Source organism: Melospiza melodia, chromosome 12 (assembly GCF_035770615.1).
Source record: "Melospiza melodia melodia isolate bMelMel2 chromosome 12, bMelMel2.pri, whole genome shotgun sequence".
NCBI classification, from domain to species: domain Eukaryota; kingdom Metazoa; phylum Chordata; class Aves; order Passeriformes; family Passerellidae; genus Melospiza; species Melospiza melodia.
The window spans coordinates 19,035,517-19,055,285 of record NC_086205.1 but is presented as its reverse complement, the minus strand read 5'-3'; the positions used below and the strand labels follow the sequence as shown (position 1 = coordinate 19,055,285).

The 19,769-nt window shown below is 49.1% G+C and overlaps 3 protein-coding genes across 3 annotated transcripts in view; all 3 read right to left on the bottom strand.

Moving 5' to 3' along the window:
* Positions 1 to 4,455, bottom strand: part of PSMD1 (proteasome 26S subunit, non-ATPase 1) — a 65,637-nt gene extending 61,182 nt beyond the window's left edge. The window contains exons 1-4 of the mRNA XM_063167101.1: positions 4,337 to 4,455; positions 2,306 to 2,349; positions 1,236 to 1,309; positions 820 to 989 (exon numbers count right to left, since the gene is read on the bottom strand). Of these exons, the coding sequence (XP_063023171.1) occupies positions 820 to 989; positions 1,236 to 1,309; positions 2,306 to 2,349; positions 4,337 to 4,352 (304 nt within the window). The 5' untranslated portion in view covers positions 4,353 to 4,455. The remainder of the gene's footprint in view (positions 1 to 819; positions 990 to 1,235; positions 1,310 to 2,305; positions 2,350 to 4,336) is intronic.
* A 2,373-nt stretch (positions 4,456 to 6,828) lies between these two features.
* C12H2orf72 (chromosome 12 C2orf72 homolog) lies at positions 6,829 to 11,692 on the bottom strand. The gene is made up of 3 exons (XM_063167100.1): positions 11,164 to 11,692; positions 8,633 to 8,749; positions 6,829 to 7,417 (listed from the first exon to the last, which is right to left on the bottom strand). Exons 1-3 carry the CDS (start codon positions 11,690 to 11,692, stop codon positions 7,326 to 7,328), a joined length of 738 nt encoding a protein of 245 aa, XP_063023170.1. The 3' UTR covers positions 6,829 to 7,325.
* Positions 11,693 to 16,466: 4,774 nt separating this feature from the next.
* On the bottom strand, positions 16,467 to 19,756 carry LOC134423748 (uncharacterized). The gene is made up of 2 exons (XM_063167098.1): positions 17,774 to 19,756; positions 16,467 to 17,315 (listed from the first exon to the last, which is right to left on the bottom strand). The coding sequence occupies exons 1-2, from the start codon at positions 18,330 to 18,332 to the stop codon at positions 17,209 to 17,211; spliced, it is 666 nt and encodes a 221-aa protein (XP_063023168.1). The 5' UTR covers positions 18,333 to 19,756; the 3' UTR covers positions 16,467 to 17,208.
* Between the last annotated feature and the right edge of the window lie 13 nt (positions 19,757 to 19,769).

Here is a 19,769-nt window from a genome sequence, read left to right as displayed (position 1 = left end):
ATGGGGGGAAAAGTCAAGTTCTCAGATTTTTGCAGTTTTGTGCAGGTGAAGAGACCAGCATGTGCATGAACATGCTCTAGCAGCAAGTACAGTATGGGAAATTACACATTTGTGTGGTCATATACAGATAATAGTGGAAAACACTTCTCTGATTTTAGTGCTGAAATCAAGTAGGTATTTTAAAAATTAAACCAAGAATATGATCTTTTCTCAATTGTCATGTTAAATAAATGAGAAATCAGCAGTGGGAGACTTCCTAGCTCCACTGCAAACACCAGCTGGGGAGACTGTAGGCCAGCCCAGATCCATCATATCCTGTAAAATATGATGTAAAAAGCAAGTGACTCCAGCAGATGAGATTTTTAAAAGGCATTCACATTATACCTGCAGTCAACTGCTGACTTGCCACCTTATTGTGGCAAGTCAGCAGTGAATAAACACAACTGTCCCTCTCAATTAAGTGTCCAGCTACACTTAGCAGTCAATTATTTCCAAAGTCATGCTGAAATTGATAACATCAGCACACAAATGAGAGAAAGGACAATAAACAACCAAAGCAATTTTCTTATTAGGAATTCACTATAGAATAAAGGTTAAGAATAGGAAAAGAACTCCAGAACTCCAAAGTCAGTTCCATTACAGAATCCCAAAACATAAGAAAGTACAAATAAACTGGTTAAAATTAACTACAGCATTGGTTTAAATGAACACAAAGACAGCCAGAAGAGTACAGAGAAAAAAGCTAAACTAAGTAAAATTTCAAAGTTACAGCAGCGTTGACAACACAATAGCTTCTCCTTTGCAGCAACAGTCCCTTACCAATGATGGTCTCCACATATTCCGAGTTGTCGTTGACATTGAAGAGGTCACCAGCTCCCAGGGCATAGTTCAGGGATTCCTCAAAGGCTCCCAGGTGGTAAAACACTTTGGAAGCAACCAGAGCAGCAAACTGGCGGCTCCGAAAACCTTCGTCTTCATAGAGAACTTCACTGCAGAGGAGGGAGAGAAGAGCATCAGCTCTGGGTGCTCACATCTCCTTAAGGCCACATAACTCAAGTACAAGCTTGACTGAACTTGCATCTTTGGGACCACAGCTCTAACTCCACAACCACACACATCAGAGCTTTCTAGGTAATATGGAGCTACATGTTATGTTAACCATTGTCAAGAAACCAGAATTACATCCACTTCATATCTCATGTTCTTTTTAAGCAGTATTAAGTGTCTTCTCTTACATTTTGTCCACTGACTCAGAGATTTCTGCCCAGAAGTCATTGACAACAGCATTCAACTTGTGAAGAGCAAACTCCTAAAAAAGAAAAAGGTAAAGTTATATCATATTAAAAATGCATTCACCACCTTTCCCCAGAAAAAATAAACTACATTCTAGGATGAGTATCATCAACACTGACCCATTTCAACAGCAAATTCTATTTCAAAAGATCTTTGCAAGCATTCACTACTCTTTGCAAGTCCTTTGCAAACAAAGCTGTTCACATCATAGGCAAGAGAACTCTAGCATTCCTTTCCATGGCCTCTCTCTGATGAATGATTGGCTGATGTGTCTGACAGACAAAATTGTGACAATCTTTGTGTAGCACATGGAATCATCCTGTGGCCTACAGCAGCCAACTCTATTTATCTATATGGACACAGTACTTCAGATGATAAACAAACCACAATCAGCCCACTTGTAGTCAGCTCGCAGCAAAATCAGGGATCATTCAGATCCAGTACTACCTATGTGTGTATCCAAGAAAAACAATTAGGGAATTACAAATATTGATAAGTGCATGTTCCATAACACATCACCATTCTGAGTGTTGGTGCTCTGTGAATTCATACCCTCTGTGCCCTGGAAAGTTTCTGTTGCTGTTTTCTTCTTGTTGTACTATTACTGTGATTTTTTTTCCAAATGAAAACTGTAACTGTGGTTTTGTTCTACATTGGTTAAATTATTCTAAAAACCTGAGCTGCTCTTCAACTTTGTATTTTACATAGTCAAATGCAGCCTCTGGAACAATTTTAAGTAACAATTTTAAGCTCCATTACCACCAGAGAGAAGGGAGCTTTCATGAATAGAGATTTTTGCATTTGAAGCTCCTGCTAGATCCATGCTCCAAACAAGGAAGTTTTCAATGTGTTATCATTTATTTAAGCCCTTTCTTTTAGCTTCCAGGCTAGATACAATTTGGTGCCCACCTGCTGCTGTCCAACCAGAAATTACTGAGATCTGCTCCTTTTTGATTTTAAGCTCTCCACATAATCCATTTGCTGTTATTTGCTCTCAGATGTAAGAGCTTACCTTGAGCTGTGGCTCTTCCTCATCCAGAAGAGAGATAATTCCAGCTGCAAAACAAGACCATAGTTACTTTTGGTTTCTCTGTATCAGAAGTAAGCTTGTCATTTAGTTCAAAACCAACAGAACAGGAAAGAAGGCTGTCTCTGGAATACTGATTTTAAATCTCCAGTATAAAACTTCAAAGATCAGATTCAAGTTTGTATTAAATATAACATAAAATAGCTCAGAATTTATTAGTGAAAATGTACACTATTTATAAAAGGTGATCCTTCCTAGGGGAAAACAAAGAATTTTTTCCATGCCAAGGAAACTGGCCTCATGGATAAGAGGAGATGTACCTCACAGCTTTATGCTTTTGACTGCTGATCCTGTCCCAGAACATTTGTACAGTTACAGAAATATTGTTTAACTGGCATGACTGAGAGGTTCACAGGAGCTAATGTGAAGAACAGGGATAGGTGGTTTCATTGCCAGACTGCAAAGATGTAACAGAAAGTGTTGGAATATGATCTGATCAAAGTCCAACACAATGCACTGCTTTCAATCTTTACTCTGTTGTACAGCTTGACAACTTCTTTAAATCTGAAAAAACACATGAAACTGGAAAGACCAGCAAGCCTTTGGAGGGCTGAACTGGGCTCTCAAAAGATCTTGACAAATCTAAAAGAAGCATGTGCAGGTCCAAACCAAAATGTACAAATATAGAATCTGAACAGTACAGAGGCTTATTTAAAATATGATCAATAATATCATTTGGCTGCAGTGGGAGGCAGAGAACCCAAACCTCACACAGATGTGTAAGTGAGAGCAGTTCTTGGCAGATCCATGGGGCACCTTCCCTTCCCTTGGCACCCACTGGGCAGAGCCTGTGCCCAGTGCTGGGCACCACGTCTGAGTCAGGAGCAAACCAGGGTGCTGGGAACAGGAGTTCTGGCAGGCAGCTCCTCAAGGGGGGCTGGAGGCTCCTCACTGGTTCTTCTACAGACACCTGGGAAGGGTGCAGCATGCAGGGCAGCTGCCAGCAGGAAGGCAGTAACACCAAACATTAGTGAAGCCTCAAAGAATGAGGTCTGATGATGTGAAAAGTTTTCTCACAAGAACACATTTATTCCTTTGCCTAATGAAGTTGCAGATCCTGCATTATTAGGTATTGTTCTTAAAGACCAGGTTAGACACATTCATCAGTAACAGGAACTGAAGGAACACCAACATGGCTCTTAGGCAAAGAAGGCAGATTCAGCAGCCATCCCACTTCCAGCTCCTCCCAGCTGTCTCCTGCATCTCTGCACCAAATGTTTGCTTTGGGTTTTTATTATTATTATTATTATTTAAAATAAGTCCCTGCATTTACTTGGTCTGTCAGGAGAACGCAATCTCACTCCTACACACCACCTACATACTCGCTGCCACATACCATTTTCACATTTTTAAAATGCCTCTAAAATTAATTCCTACTTCTCCTCAATAAAAATAAAGACTTCAACAAAGCAAAGGGTTCAGGAAGAGAAAGCTCCCTGGACGCTGTCACTCTCTGCACTGTTTTTCTCGCCAAGCCACAACCAGCCGCATGTTAATTCCAGGCCTGAGTATTTCTGGGAATACTTCCCGTGTTTTTTACACTATCAATTCCCACCAGCGGCACAAACACCGCGTAACATCCAACCCCTCACACGCTTCATTATCCCGCATCCTCGGACCGACCCTTCCTGTGCAAGGGGTTTGCGTTTCTGAACTCCCAACTCCTTCCTGCTCCCGCCCCTCTCACTCCCGCTGCGCTCCCGAGCCAAACTGCGCCGTTCGCCCCGAGCAGCGGAACCCCGGGAGACACCGGCGGGAGACGGACACGGCACCGGGCTGCAGGAGCCGCTCGTGCCGGACCGCCGGGCACCGGGGTGGGCTGCCTCTGCCGTCCGGGGCTGTTCGGGCCGGGGGAGCCCCGGGACGGGCGGCCCCGCGGAGCCGCGGCGGTGCTCAGTCACGGCCCTGACTCAGCGAAACTCCGGCGGACAACGCCGCCCCGCGCTGCTGCCTCACCGGCCGAGGTGATCATGGTGCCGCCCGGCTGCCTTCGGAAGGGAGGTCGGGGAGGTCCGAAGGGTCCGGGGGGGGTCGGGTCGGGTCCGGTCCGGCCCAACCGCGGTTCCGCCGCCGCCGCCGCTGCCCGGCCCGGAAGTGCAGCCAAGGGCCTCTTCCGGCGGCTCCGCGCTGCGCCGGGAGGGGTGCCCGTGCGATCGCCTGCGCGGGACGGCGGAGGAACAGGCAGGCAGGAGCGGGGCAGCCCTGCCACCGGGGGCCTCGTACCGCCCGCCGCCCCTCACGGACGCCCCGGCACCCCCGAGACCTCCCGGGGCTCTCTCACAGCCCCCACGGGCTCCCGCAGACCCCGCACCGCTGCCTGAGCGAGACTTGCGAGCTCCCCACGAGTGACCCCGCCGGTGCCCGCGTTTGTGCCGTGCCCAGAGCAGCGGCTGCTTCCCCCGCCGGGACAGGCCGGCCGCACCGGGCGGGCATCGTGAGGGGCACGGCGTGTCCCAGGGCAGTGCGAGGATCAGCGATTTTATCCCATGGGTTTAACGCGTGCCGGCCGCCTCTGCGGCACAAGACAGATGGGATACCCAGGCTGGGGGATTTGCGGCAGGGAAAGTTCAGCTCAGGAGCAGCGATGCTACACAAGGGACAGAAGTGCCCAGACCTCGGCAGCATTAATTTCTCCTTGATGCTACTGAATAGGAGGAAATACCCTGTGAAGGGCTTGAATTCCTTGAGGATGCATAATGGTGTCAGTGAAAGTTATTAATGAAAGTTCCTAATGAAAGCTTATCAGACCCCTACCTAAAATGCCAAGAGGGGCTGCCCCGCTCTTGGACAACTGGGAAGAGGTCCAGCCTTCTCCATTGCCCCACCTGGGCTGCACTCAGTTCTGATCTTCTGCATTTCAGACACTGGGGTCACTTCCATTCCATCTCAATATCCAGTTTTTTCAAGCCAAGATGAATACGAGTTAAGCTATACATAATGCTACTTTAAGAATAACACTGGCAAACAGATAAGCACATTCCAATTTGGAAATTAAGTGTCTTTATTCAACAAGCATGTAATAGTGCCCTTAAATTATTCAATCAATTAAACATGTAAAACTATCTGCTTACACCTCCAAGTGCACAGATAGTGAACAGAGAAAAGCTAAAAAAAAAAGTAATTCAAGTCACTTTTATTCTTCGGTCAAAGAAAAATAATACTTTTGGTCAAATATATTCTCACTCACACCCCCTAAGGCCCAGGCAGTTCATCCACTTCCACCAGTCTCTTGCAGGGATAAACTTGCATTATTTACCTAAAAATTACCAGTAAATAAATCCAGTGGATTTGCAGCACCAAGGGAGGTTTAACTGCCAGTCTGTGCTCTTGGGCCACCTCTTCACTGGAGAATGCTTAGCAGCAAAGGCTAAATGCTGCAAGAAAATAAAGATTGCTCCTGGTGAGTCCTGCTTGACCCACCCAACCAAGGGCTTAACTGGGAAATACAGAGCTGGGCTGTGCAGGGATGGAGCAGGAGGGAACCTTGATCTCACCAAGATGCACTGAGTGCTCAGTGCTGAAATGTGGGGCTGGTAACACAGCCACCCACACCAAGTCACTTGGTTACATTTGTGTTTTGCACAGGTCATAAGCACAGAAATCCTGCGGGCTGGAAGGAGAGTGGGTCAGTGCCCTCTGTGCAGAGCAGCATCCCCTGCTCCAGGTAAGAGCTAGAGGGATGCCAAAGGCAGAGTACTGGAGGTCAGAGCTGGCAGGACTCCAGAAACTTCTGCTGCCAGTGGGGGAAAAAGGAGCCAGAGAGAGGACAGACACGCACAGAGGATGCATTTTGGCAACTAACCCAAAGTAGAGGTAGGCAGGTTGAAATTTCTGATCTGAGCTGAAGGAAACTCCTAAAGGAAAGCCAGCCCCAAGCTTGTGCTCAAAATAAAACAAGACCTCTTTTATGTTGCATAAAGAATTTAAAAGATATTCTTAGCATTAGAGTAATATGCCTTGTAAACCAAGGACTTCTAGTTTGTGGTGTGGCCCCACAGGTTACAGGCAACCCTTTGGAACTACTTAAATAGATAATTTTTATATTTTTATGTTTATTTATGAAACAGCCACCTCTTGTGCTGCAGGCCACCTCCAAGATGTGCCACCATGCCTGTGGAGATCTCCCAGGTAAGGTGGCCCTCTCCTGTAGCCCCACCTAGCAGCAGCCACCCCTTAGTGCCCACCTGCCACCCTCCAACCCAGGTATCCCTCAGTCTATGAGCACCAGGACAGGCCAGAGGGACAGATCCTGCTCCAAAGCCCACTCTGATCTAGGTGCCAGTACATCAGTAAATATCCTTCGTGTTACTCCTGCCCCTCAAGCTGGGCTGGTATTGCATTATTTATGTTACACTGTTACATTCAAGCCTTTTCAGTAGCTGGTAGATCCCAGAGCTTACACTTAGTCCCACTGCAGTCTCCAAGCCACTGATGTTACTTGGTTGGGGTTTTTTTGTTTTTTTTTTTGTTCTGTTTTGGTTTGATTTGGTTTTTGATCACAAAGAGGGTGGGAACTTCCAAGCACCAATAAAGTAGGAAAACAAGGCAGCAGAATCAGTCTGCAAGGGAGGCCAGCCCCAGCAACCTCAGCAGGGAACTTTGCTCAGAATTAGAAAACATTTCTCATTCTTCAAACAGGTGGCTGCATTTCACACTCAAAGTCCCAAAGTCATATTGCCCAGGATGTGGTGTTCATCCCAAAGGGCTTCTCAGTAGCCCAGTGTCCAGCAGCAGCTCCAAGTGCCCCTGGGCAGCAGGGAATGGCTCTCTGGCACAGACCCTCTGTGCTGGTGGCAGCTAAAAAATCCCTGATGAGTTCAGCCAAGCAGCTTTTCCCTGGAGCTGTGGGTCCTTGGAAGAGAGGGCCTGCACCAGCTCCTGCTCCCATTGCTCCAAATCCACTGGGCAGGTCTGGGACGTGGACTCTGTTGGATGCCCAGCAGCTCTAGGTGCCTGTGCCTCCAGCAGCTTCTTCACAGGTTCCATTGGGGGAAAGGCTGGCCAGAGCCACTTCTTCCTCTGGGTCCTGCAGGTCATCTGCAGGGAGCAGAGAGAGGTCAAGGCAGACCTGAATGGAAAACCCCTCTTCCCAGAAAATGCAGCTTAAGATGAAAAAAAAGCATGGGCTGAAACAATTGATATATACTCACAACCTAAGCACAGCTGGTTTTTTCATTTTGTTTTACAAACTTAACATTGCTTCAGCAAATAGAGCAAAGGAGCACAGGGCCTGGCTCCTGGCCTCCTGAAGTCTGAGCAATCTCAAAATAAGCTGCATGGCCACAGGGTGTTGCCTGCCTGGCACTGACAGCAAGATCAGACACTTCCATTTTCTGACCATGGAGAGTGGGTCTCACAAGCCTCATATGTCTCACATGTCTCAAAGCTCCATAAACTGGGCATTCATTTCAGTTGTTTTGTCTGACTCTTATGCTCTTTAAGTATTTTATATATTTAAGAGGCATTTGGACAAGGCCCTTAATAACATCCTTTGAAATCTGGTGAGCCCTGAAGTGGTCAGACAGTTGGGCTAGATGATTATTGTAGGTCCCTTTCAAGTGAAAATATAACATTCTATTCTAGTCTAGTCTTTCTTTTTACAGTGAAGGAGCTTTCCCTCCTCTTTGTGCTTCATAGTACAACCTGGATCTCCACAGCACAAGCCTTGTAGCCTCCTGCATGAGGCCCTCCTGCAGAAATGAAGTCACTGCTGGGAAGTGCAAGCCAAAGTGCCAGCCATGCACAAAGGCTGAATGCTATGCTATGTGCTACCTGAACAATTTCCTTTAGGATCAGGGAGCCCACGACTGACTGCCCTCTCCCTTCTCTCAGCCAGCCCTAAAAGCAAATGTTTTGGGAGCACTCCTTCCACCCATGTTTGCAGAAAATATCACACAATATCAGGGTGCTTCCAATTCATTGATTAGACAGAATAGTTCTGCTTCCAGACATTCAAACAAGATGCAGCTGAGTTCAGCAATGCTTCCAGGGATGTATTTGAGCACCAGACTCAGTGTGATTTTGTTTAGACAAGCAAAAGGTCAGGAAACAAGGAAATGACAACAAAGCAGACATATGTGCTGGTTGTCTTCAGGTTTGGGCTAAACCACAGCCAGGGAAGCAAGGTCAACTGCAGAGCTGGAAGTAGCTGGAAGAGGCTACCAGCAAGGGGCTTGGGCACCAGAACCACCAGGGAATCATGAGGAGCTTCTGACAATCACAACAGAGTACAAGGGAGGGAGCTGGGCATACCTTCATGAATGTTGTTTTCAGCTTTTGCTTTGTAATCTTTTCTCCAGCTCCTCTGGTTCCAAGAAATGCACTGCAGGAAGGATGGCAGCCTCCACCTCTCCCTGTCTTTCATGTCTTCTGAATAGACCAGAGAAGATGAGTTCAGACTGGCAGCAGGTCAGCCCTGCTGCTTCTTCACATCTCCCTCCATGAGCCTGGCAACAAAACCAGGCCCAAAACCAGGTCCATAAAGCCCACCACTGGAAAGCACAGAGGAAATCCTGGCATCCCTTATTTTTGACTGAAACCTCTCTTCTACCCTGGAAGTTTGTCCCTGATGTCAGTTTGTACTTTGCCACCTTGCTGCCAAGACCAGTCTGGATGTGGCAGCCGAGAGTGAGCAGGAAACCTGGCAGCAGCTCAGCTGGCACACATGGTGAGGCTGGGGACTGACAGCCACAGTTAGAGAATTCCCACAGAAGGAAGTTTTCCTTTTGCATTGTCACACAGCTTCTACCACATCAACCTGTTTACTGCTCCCTGCTTTATTAAGCAATTCCTCCCTCCCATGGAGACCTGCTGGACCCCTGGTCTTGCAGCAGCTGAAGCTGTTTACAAATTGCAGGGAGCATGTAGTCAATGGTAATTTTTCTAGAAGACAACAAGGTTACTACAGACTTTCCAACCATTTTAGTAAAACACTACAGCAGCCTGTAAAATACTACAGCAGCATAATTTTATATGATCTCCAACAGCAGCAGTTCAGTATTCTCATTGAAATATCATCCAGCCTGTCACCTCCTAACCAGATAACAAATGATAAACCACTTCAGTGTCCTTCACTTTATTGAGCCATTACGACACTAAAGGGCTCAGTGTCTTTCTGGCAGTCAACAAACAAAAAACTCCAGTGCACAGCCTGGGGTGCACTGCCTGAAGTGTTCAACTGCTCTTTGGAGGCACAGCTACGCTTGGGATCCCTCTGTCCAGGTGGAGATTTTGGAAGGCAAAGCTCACAGAAGCATGGAAAAGGAGTTATCCCTGCCTAAGGTTGAAGCCTGAAGGTCATGAGTGTCCTCATTACACATGCTGGGGCACTTACATGACTCAGAGCACCAGGCAGAGCATCAGAAGTGAGTGAGCACACACAAACAGGCTATAACACCCAATCCAGCTCCTGCTCCTCGTTCTCCACAGCCAGCCACAAAAATACATATACTGAGCCAAGCACCAGCAAAGTGCCAAGGCAGAAAAAGGTATGCAGGGATGTTTTTCTGCCTCTGCAGCTGCTGTCCTACCAGACTGCTGCAACCAGAACTGGAGGATTCACAGATGTCTGGGAGCACACCAGAAATTCTTGCAGCAGGAACAACGTGAGGAAGACAAAAGCATATGAAAGGAGAGAAGCTGGAAAGAGCTGTGGGCCTCAGTAGAGAGGTGGCAGAGGACAGCCCTGTGCCCTCAGCACCAGCCACCTCAAAGCTCCTCAACATTCAGGTCCAGGCTTCTGGGCTGAGCTGATAGAAAGAAGCACCTGCACTGCAGCAAATCATCCCCATGTCCCAGGGATCCCAGGAGACCCTGTCAACCCTGTGGTGCTGAGGGCAAGAGGCAGGATCCCTCAAGGTGAAGCCAGCAAAACACCCAAGCCCCTGGAAATCCTGGGCAGCAAGGTAAAAGTGGGAAAAAATGAAAGAAGGGAGGAGCAAAGGGAAACAGCCCAAGACAAACAGTGCCAAAGATTAAAGTGTTTTATGTGGCAGCTGCAAGAGCAGAGCCTGCCCAGCTGCCCATCACCCTTCACTGACACACAAACCCAACTCCCCTTCCACCCCAGGGCAAATGCTGCTCCTGAGGCCTGGCTGACACCCAGCTTTCATCCTGACATATTGTTCTACATGCAAACAACAACATGCTTTTGTTACTTATTCATTATGCAAAATCAGCGCAAGCATCTTCCTCCTGCAGGAAGGTCAGGTTCTGCCTGCACCCTGTGGCACAGGCCACATCCCAGTCCTGCTTCCCCCAAAACCACACATCCAGTAAGCATGGAAACATTGTGTTCATGGATGGCCACAAATGGCAGCTGACAGCCATGACAATCCCTGTTATCCATGAGTTGCTCTAGTGTTTCCCAAACTGCTGGGAAGTTTGTCTGCCCTGGCTGCCAGGTCTGGGAACCGCACCAGAAAGAGGCAGATCCCACTGGAAAGGCTCTGATCCCACCAGCATGAAAAAGATTGCATTGGGAAAAGGCGGATCGGATTGTGTGTGTGTAAAAATCCCATCAGTAGTGAGTGGTCCAATTCCAATGGGAAAAGCCAGATCTCATTGGGTCAGAGGAAGCTCCCAGCAGGAATTGTTAGATCCTAATGTTAAAAACCTGACCGCATTGTAGGGGAGATCCCATGAGGAGAGATCAGAACCCATTAGGATGGGGTAGATCCCACTGAGAAGGGGAAGATCCCACAGGAAAACAGAGCAAATCCCACTGTAAAAACCGGGCCCCGGGTGAGGGAGGGAGGAAGGAAGGGGTCTCCCGACCCTGGTACCTGCGGGGTGCTGCAGGGCAGCCCGCAGAGCGCGGCAGGCGGCGGCACGGCAATCGCCGGGGCTGCCCGGGCTGTACCGGGCCGCCTGCACCGTGCCGGGCGCCGGGAAGTGCCGCCGCAGGGCCGCGTCCAGCACCGCCGCGTCCTCTCCGTCCCCGCCGGGCAGCAGGACACCCACGACGGCGGGCGGCGGCCCCGCGGGCAGGCGGCCGCGCACGTCCCGCACCACCTCCCGCAGGCGAGTCCGCGCCCCGCGGTCCCGCGCCGCCCCGCCGCCGCACAGCACCAGCAGCAGCCGCGCTCCCAGCGCCCGGCCCCCGGCGCCCGGCGAGCGCCGCGCCCGGCACCCCGGCACCGGCCCCGGGCGCGCTGCGCGCGGCGCCTCGTCGTCCAGGAGGTCGCGGGCGAAGGCGGCCAGGGCGGGCGGCGCCGGGGCCCCCTCCGCCACCTCGGCCACCAGCAGTACTGCCCGCCGGCCGCCCGCCCGCTCCACCAGCGTCCGCAGCTCCTGCAGGTCCGCCGCCGCCATCCCCCGCCCTGCTCCCTGTCCGGTCCGCATCCGCCTGTTCCCCGGCCCCGGCTCCGCACCGCCCACTGGCCCGCACCCGCCCCGGCACCCTGCACCAGCCCGGGGCACCAGCCCCGGCCCCGCGCAGAGCAACACCCCGGGGCAGCGGGGCGAGAGGGTATCAAGGATCCCCCCCGCTTCCAGCCCCGTCCCGGACCTGCGCAATCCAGCGGGGTGAACAGCCCCTGCCTGCTGGCCGGTGGGCACAGCAGAGAGGCTAGTAAAGAGCCCCAAACGACCAGACTCAGAACCCTTGCACAGGCTGGTCTTCTTGCCGATGAGGAGTTGATAAAATTCAGGCAAAAAACTGTGTTGTGGAGGGGCTTGAAATGTGAGAGGGGATGAGGAGAGGCCGTGATGGCTGCAAAATGGGACACACACTGAAAACTGCAGCTGTAACAGCTTGCAAATTGCAGAGAGCCTGTACTTAATGACAGAGGAGCAGCTGATCATGCAATCATGATCATCATCCCCAGGGTGTCCCCTATGGTGTGGCATCTCATACCCCAGAGCAGCAATAGGGTGGTCTCTCTGGCATCATGTGCACTATGCTGCTGCACAGCCTGGCCGGGCTATAGCCACCCCTGAAAACGATTCCTCCTTGGGAAACAATTATGCCCTCAAAGGACACACCCACCCCACTGCTCACAAGGGCATACCTCAGCTGCAACCCCCACACCACATGCTGCATCTCTGAGTCCCTTCCCAAGCCAGAGCCCTTTGACTTCCCCTCTGCCACCTCCGTGCAAAACAGAGCCTGCAGTCACAGGCCCACAAGCATCAACATCACTACATCCCATCAAAGCACTAATGTTTCCAGGGATGTGTGTGGAGCTTTAGTCAGGGCTTCAGTGCTGGCACTCATTACACAGATCTCTGCCATCCAACAGTGAATGAAAGCCATTGTGCCCAGCCCTGACACTTGCATGGGGAAGTTCCAATCCATGGCATGCAGTAAGTACTTCCCCTGTGCCATATCAGAACAGGCTCCTCCAAACCAATAAGGTCTTATCGCAAGAACCTGGGAAGGGATAAACAGCTCAAAGGTGTAAACGGCCAGAGTCACCTTGGCCAATTGCTCTCTGAGGAGTTTTGGAGCCAAACCATCTCTTGTGGGATGAGTGGAGGAGTCTCTGAATGTACTGGGTGTGAAAGCAGAACCAAAATCCATGTGTCTGTCCTGGATTGGTGATTCCCAACATGGGTGTTCAGATACACTCAGCCACAAATGTGGCTGAGCCATCGTGCCTGCTGCCTGCCCATACTCATGACCATGTGTCCCCAATGCCAAGCAGATCAGGAGCCACAGTAGAAAGGATGCACCACAGGCTGATCCCCAGGCACAACAGCAGTGTGGCAGCTCGGGAAGGTCACAATGTGGTACCAATTTTAATCCAAGGAAAATATTTTCCCCAGTACGGAAGGCTTAGCAAACACTGCCCCAGGCTAGTATCATGGATGAGGGCTTCAAGAGAGACTTTCTGCCCTGGGTCCTAGCAAAAGTAATTTACTCATGGACAAATGCTGATAAGCAAATGGGACAGGGCAAAAAGAGGAAGGTAAAACAGAAAGATTAGGCTCCTCTTCCAAAGATCAGGGTCTCCAAGAGCCTGTGCCCCCATGCCAGTGTGGTAGCCCTGAGAGTAGCTGTCAACATGGGAGGGCTACAAAGTCAGACATAATTCAGTAGGCTGGTGTGGCCTTAGTGTTGCCCAGATTTTGTATTTACAAGGATTTTTTCATCTGTTCAGAAGCCTGTTCATGGTCCCATGGACAAAAGTCCAGGGTATAATCAGCATTATGACTTGTGTCAGCAGCAGGAGGGGACAGGAACACTATGCTAGTCCCCAGAAGTCCTCATCTCTCTGGAAAACTGCCAAGAGATCCACAGAGTGTTTTCACTCCTCATGAGCTGCCTGTGGTGTGGTGGTACTGGTTAAGGACTGACTGATGTGCAGACCATTACAGCACAGCTCTCACGGAGCTCTTCCAGAGCAGCACTATGCCAGTGACTTGCCTAGAGATGCCAAGATGCCTCAGGCACTGGGAAGCTGGCTTTCTAGTTAGCAATTCCCCACATTTATGAAGATAATTCTTGCAGAGCAGGTATATAAAAAATTGGAGTTTTCTTCCTAACTCAGGTACACCACTGGCTACTTCTCTGCAGTGGCCTCGATGTTCAAACTGCCAGCACAGCCACTAAAAACTAATATTTGGGACCACGTAGAGCTGTTCTTCATGGCCACTGCAATTCTTTAGTTTATGTTGGGTACACATGTAACACTGTCAGCACAGGCTGGTTGGAAAGGTGAATGTCACCCACAATGCCCAAACAACCTTGTTTACATTTCTTTACTCATTAACAGGGGTAAGATCTAACACATACAACTCCCTTTGTGTTACTTAAAGAGGTACAACTCAAACAGTTCAGAGGCAGTTATGAGCTCAGCAGCATTTGCAGTCCTCCATAAAATGTCTTCAGAGCCCTGTCAGGAATCTGAGCAAGAACTCAGACATATTTAGAAAATCTGACACTCCATCAAACATCCATCTGACAGTCACAGTTGCAGACAATCACTATAGACAGCCCTAAGTGAGAGTCATCACATCTCTTACATACGTCCAGAGAAGACAAAACATCTCTTCATTTCTGACTTCAAAAAAGGAGTGAAGTGTATCAGTAATGCCTTGAAGCCTAAACAACAAAAAAAGGTCTACTGCATTAGAGCCTGCATTTACCAAGATTAACCTTTCTTCTGAAGAGAGTAAAAAGAGGACAGGGATAAAGGATTCTTGTGCCAGTTTTGATGATAGAAGAGCAAAGAGACTGAATAAGAAGGAATCTGTAGGAGCTGTTCTGAGCCCGATGTCCGATGACCCAGCCCAGCTCCATAAATTCTTCCTTTCAGTAGCTTTGGTGCTCACAGGGACACTTGGAAAAGCCTCTGAGCCAGGTAGGAGCTGGAACTGGCTGCAGTTCCAGCTCCTAAGCTAAGCCTCAGCAGACCTTTGTACATTTGCTCTTCCACTGATTTGTTCTCCAAACTTGCTTCAATTATTACTTTGAAAAACACATCCTTACTAGATGCTGGAAAGCACATGCTTTACTTGTGTAGCACTACCAGTTGTTTCCAGGGCATTGCTGCAAGGCACCAGCACTCACTGAGCTCCTCATCCATGGAGACCTCCTTGGGTTGCCCAAAGAAGTAGCAGAGGAGGTAATTGTGAGAGAAGAAAATACCCCAAACCCCACTCCTGCCCCCAACATCCCAGTCCCACTGATTCCCTTCTAGCCTGCCTCCTGTTCACTCCTCCATGGCTCTTCCCGTTTCCTCCACATCCTCTCAATCTTTCTGGCCCCTGAACCCAAACATCTTCCCACTTTTCAACCATTGCAGCTCGAACTTTGTATCAAACCAGACATGAACCCCTTCTGGGATGAGTTCAGTCACAACTGAATCCAAACTGGATGGTCACACTGTTCTGACCCAGGTCCCTCACCACAGATCCAGCCACCTCCAGGGCCAGCTGAGGCAGCCCCACTTTTGGTCCGAAGGCAGCCTGGACCAGCTCAGCCCTGGCCCAGATCCATCCAAGTCATCACAGCCCTCTGGGCTCCACTCGGGGAGGTTACACACATAAGCAAATAAAGTTGGGAAGTCCCTGGCACTCCACGTCTGGGACACAGCTTGGCTTCCTGATGGGGAACCTCAAACTTTTTTCTTGTCTCTTTTCTCCAAAATTCTGTTCCCTCTAAAAGTTGCCCATCTCTGCAGTTGTCCTAAGTTTCCTTATGTTTCCTTGAGTCACTGTCCCCTTCTGGATGGCAGAGGGGCATAGGAAGGCATGGCTGAAGAGGAGGATGGAAACCTGGCACAGGGCCATGCGCAGAGAGCCCAAAGTGTTGGTCAGTCCTGGCCACACATTCCTGTGGGTACATCACTTGCCCTTGCAGGGCATTCCTGTGCTCCCAAGCTCTGGCCAGGACTTCAGCCACATCTCAGAGTTTCTTCCCTGTTTCATCTTGACAGTGCCCCACATCACCCTGCACAGAAGCTCCTGGACAAAGTACAAACGTGCTGCCAGAGGAAAAACTTGAGAGCTGCATGGACTATGCCTGGATTTGGATGGTTATCTGTGTGTTTCAGATGCTACAGGAAATAACAGAGACACAGGACCTCATTGTGGCTTCTTGCTTTAAGGATATCCTAGTATGCTGATCTTTTAAAGCCGAACTTTCTTCACTCACAAACAGCCTGAACATGTATATGTCTTACTTTGACTCAAGAGAACTATTTCTTCATTAGGCTGACCAAAAACCGGTGTTCTCAGTAATGAAAGGCAGAATTCATCTTGTGGAAATGCTCGTGGAAAGTCTCCTCCACAACACAACAACTGAGTTACCTCATTCCAAAAGTCTGCCGAGCACCAGCACCACCCAAACACTTAAGAGCACGGTTGTTTTGCTTCATAAAGCCACATCCTTAAGGATCTGAAAAGAATCTTGAATTTCAAAAATAACCTGGAGAATCCTTTCTCTGACAAATACTGGTTTACAGGATCTGTACTGCCCTCAAATCTCACCTCTTCTGTACCATACTGCACAAACCGGCAGCTTCAGCAAGTTTTGCAGTCTTAGATAAAAGCTTTAAAGCTTATAGATACACACAGACACAGAGAAATGAGATAAATATCAGGTGTTTAATCCTTTTTTTGATGATATTGAAGATCTTAGGATGACAAAAGATCTACAAAAGACACCAGAGAAAAAATACATATAAACTCCCAATGCAAAAGAAGTGTAGCTACCTATAGTGCTTTGTCATGCCCAGAGAGGATGGGAAATTAATTCAGCTATTATGTGGGTAATTGGACTTAAAAATATTCTACTGCTCCCACAGTTCCTCCCATCCAAAATAACCCATCCCAGAAACTCAATCTGCTGGATGTGTACATGCTTGTATGGAAGGTCAACCCCCTGCTACAAAGAACCTGGGAGAGTTTCAGGAGCTTTGTTCCTGATGAGAACTAAGTACTAAAAACTCCTCCATCCAGGTTCTCCTGGGAAAACATGGTCTGAGGCCTTAGTCTTGATTTTCTCTCACTATTTCAGTTTTGGGACAGTTTCAAATCTAGAGGCTTCTGGCCTGCTCTGATTCCCTTTCTGCTGACAGCTTTCTTAGGGACATTTTGATAAACAAGGCATTTAATGCAAAGCAGAAACCCCGTGATTTTTGATAAAAGTTTCCCGGGGCAGATTGTTCGGCCAACTCAGCAAAGAATTCTGAGCTTTGTGGCAAGGACAGTGCGATGCTGAGGGCACACTGTCCCCTTCTGGCAGCAGCCACACACTGAATCTCATCCATGCAGAAGGTCTGGGCAGACAAGCAAGTGAGCAGGAAGGAAGTGTTCTGCAATGGGACATCCAGCAGGACAGTGCTAAAACCAACCTGACAGGTTCGGCTGCCCAAGGGAATTCATTCTCCATCTGTCTTTGATATCTTCTCTTGCCTACGTTCAGGCAGAACTCGGCAGTATCGGAGCTCCGGGAGTGAAATAACAAATGGCTCTTGGGAGTCGACTTCTAGGGGAAGAAACACAAATGATAGAACACCTGACACCATCCTCTCTAAGCTAAGGTCTGTGGCCACCCAAAAAAGGGTGGCAAATCCCTCCAATGAAGAACTCAATGTCAGTGGGGCTGTGGAGCAGTTAACATCATCACAGAAAGCTCCAGCAGAGTCAGAACTGCAGTTCTTACAGTGAGCAGCCATTTCCACTGCCATGTGTGTTTTGGGGCAAGGTAAACCCCACACTATCTGACTTGGAAGAGGGAACACACTTAGCTTGGACACATTGTCCATCCCCACCCCAGCATGTAAACCCTCATTCTCATTTCTGGCTCATATTATCTGCAAGGTCCAGCTTGTCTTCCCTCTTGTATCTGAATCCAGTCAACAAGCACCACTTCCATCTACACCGTCCCTCAGGCTCTGCCCTGAGCTTGTTTTTGTGTCCCACACCCCTGTGTCACCCAGTTACCTTCATGGCAGTTCAAGGCTTCTCTCAGTGCCCTACAGGCAGCTTTCTTTGCCTCCAGGACACCTCCAGGCTGGCCTGGGCTGTAAATTGCAGTCTCTACAGTCAGTTGCAGGGCCCCATCCAGCACACACTGCATTCTCCTCAGCGCTCTCACTGCCTGGTCCAGCTGCTCCTGGGAGTCAGGACGGATCATCACAAGCACCAGCACATTTGGCAGGCAGGGGAGGAGGCTCCTCACGTCCCGGACAGCTTCCTCCAGGTGATCCCACTGCATGAGCCTTTTCAACACACTGGCTTGCCATAGCATAAAAATCAGGTGTGGGGGAACCAGGTCCTCATCTTCCTTTCCCTCATTCTCTGCCTGCTGTGGTTTGTGCTTGATGTCCCCTGTGCCGCACAGGTCCCGGGTAAAATCCACCAGCAATGAGGGAGCTCTTGACTCAGCATGGTCCACCTCCATCACACCCACACGTCCATTCCGGCTCCCCAGCATGTCCAGTAGGTTGAGGAAATCCCAGGTGGTTCTGTCCACGAAGGAGGCCGACTCCTTGGATGCCATAGCTTCCTCTCACACCTCAGTTTACTGTGCTGCTGGGGAAAGGAGTGGAAGTAGCAAAGGCAATTGCACAGCACAGGCTCAAAACAGGCAACACCTGCTGCTCTGAGCAGCCAAGGCTGGGTTGGGTGGGACCAAATGAATGTGAAAATAGCAGTTTTGATACAAAGATTCACAAATTGCAGCCATGTGCTTTCTGGGGTTGGACCTCCCAGAACAAGGCTTTGTACCTTGGCAGTCTGGTACAACAGAAACAAGTTACAGGGGAAAGAGAAGGGATGATTATGTGTATTTGGGCATCTTGTATCAAACTCAGAACTTACTCCCTTCTCATCAGCAAAACCCAACTATATGATAGTGACCACAGGCCTACTAACCTGTTGTTACAGTTCACTTTACTCATTATGTTTCCGCCTCCTTCCTCTGTAATGCCTAAAGCTGGAAATCCCATCCATCCTTCTTTGAATACAACATGTCCAACCCATTGGTAGTTGTGGAAGACTAAAAGCCCTGCCTGACCTGGTCCCACATCCCATAAACTGCAATTTCTCTACACAGATTGAAAAAAGGCAGTTTTCCATGGCAAAGGCTCTCCTGCTGTAAAGGACAGCACTGGCAGCAGGCTTAGGTCTTTAAGCCCAGCAAAATAATTTCTATACCAGAGCTGAGTAGTTGGGTCAAGTTTTTAATTCCAATTCACAGTAATGTTTATGATTTACCCAACAATATATTCTGCACAGACAACTACTCCACCTCTTTCAGCAAGAAGAGGATTAGCTGTGAAATACCAGCCCACTGCAGACTTGCAAAGCCAACAACTCAGAGGGCTCCATGACACACACTGGCAGCAGGCCCAGGCAGGGAGAAGGAAACTCTCATGCCCTGGGAAGGAGGGACTGCACTGGAGTGGGCTCAAGGTGTGGTTGAGCCAACAGACTCACCTGCCCGACCAACCAGGATGCATTGAAAATGATGGAACTACCAGGTGTATGTGGAACAGCTCTCACAGGGTATCCACAGCTCATTGTGGGACTGTGACATCAGCAGCAGCCATGACAACCTGTACCCACCTCAAACCGCCCTTTGAACCACCCAGTATTTTGGGAGGATTTTCAGAGATAAGAAACTGAGCCTTGCACTTCACAACTGTAAGTTCATTTTTCACCACCGTATTGTTCAGCAAAATGTAAAGAACTAAGGAAGTGCAGGTAGATGCTCACTGCCCTACATGACAAGCTGGGATAAGGTGGCCAAGAAAACAGCATTAACACCTGGGCACTACAGAGCTGTGCAATGAAAATGTGTTTAAATTATTTACACAAAGCAGACCCTACAGGCACACGTGCTGCCCAGGAACATGTGGGCTCATTATCAGGGATTCTACCAGAACTACTACTGTGAGATGTGAGAGAGGCTTTGCACCTGCCAGGATTTAGTGTC

Bases quoted from the DNA above. Each gene is read 5' to 3' on its own strand.
- LOC134423748 (XM_063167098.1), bottom strand. From the start codon at position 18,332: ATGGCATCCAAGGAGTCGGCCTCCTTCGTGGACAGAACCACCTGGGAT. The intron at 17,316-17,773 runs GTAACTGGGTGA...TTCTTCCCCTAG, and splicing joins AGCCTTGAACTGCCATGAAG to AAGTCGACTCCCAAGAGCCA.
- C12H2orf72 (XM_063167100.1), bottom strand. From the start codon at position 11,692: ATGGCGGCGGCGGACCTGCAGGAGCTGCGGACGCTGGTGGAGCGGGCG. The intron at 8,750-11,163 runs GTACCAGGGTCG...TGGTCTATTCAG, and splicing joins TGCCCTGCAGCACCCCGCAG to AAGACATGAAAGACAGGGAG. The intron at 7,418-8,632 runs GTATGCCCAGCT...TGCTCCCTGCAG, and splicing joins TGAAAACAACATTCATGAAG to ATGACCTGCAGGACCCAGAG.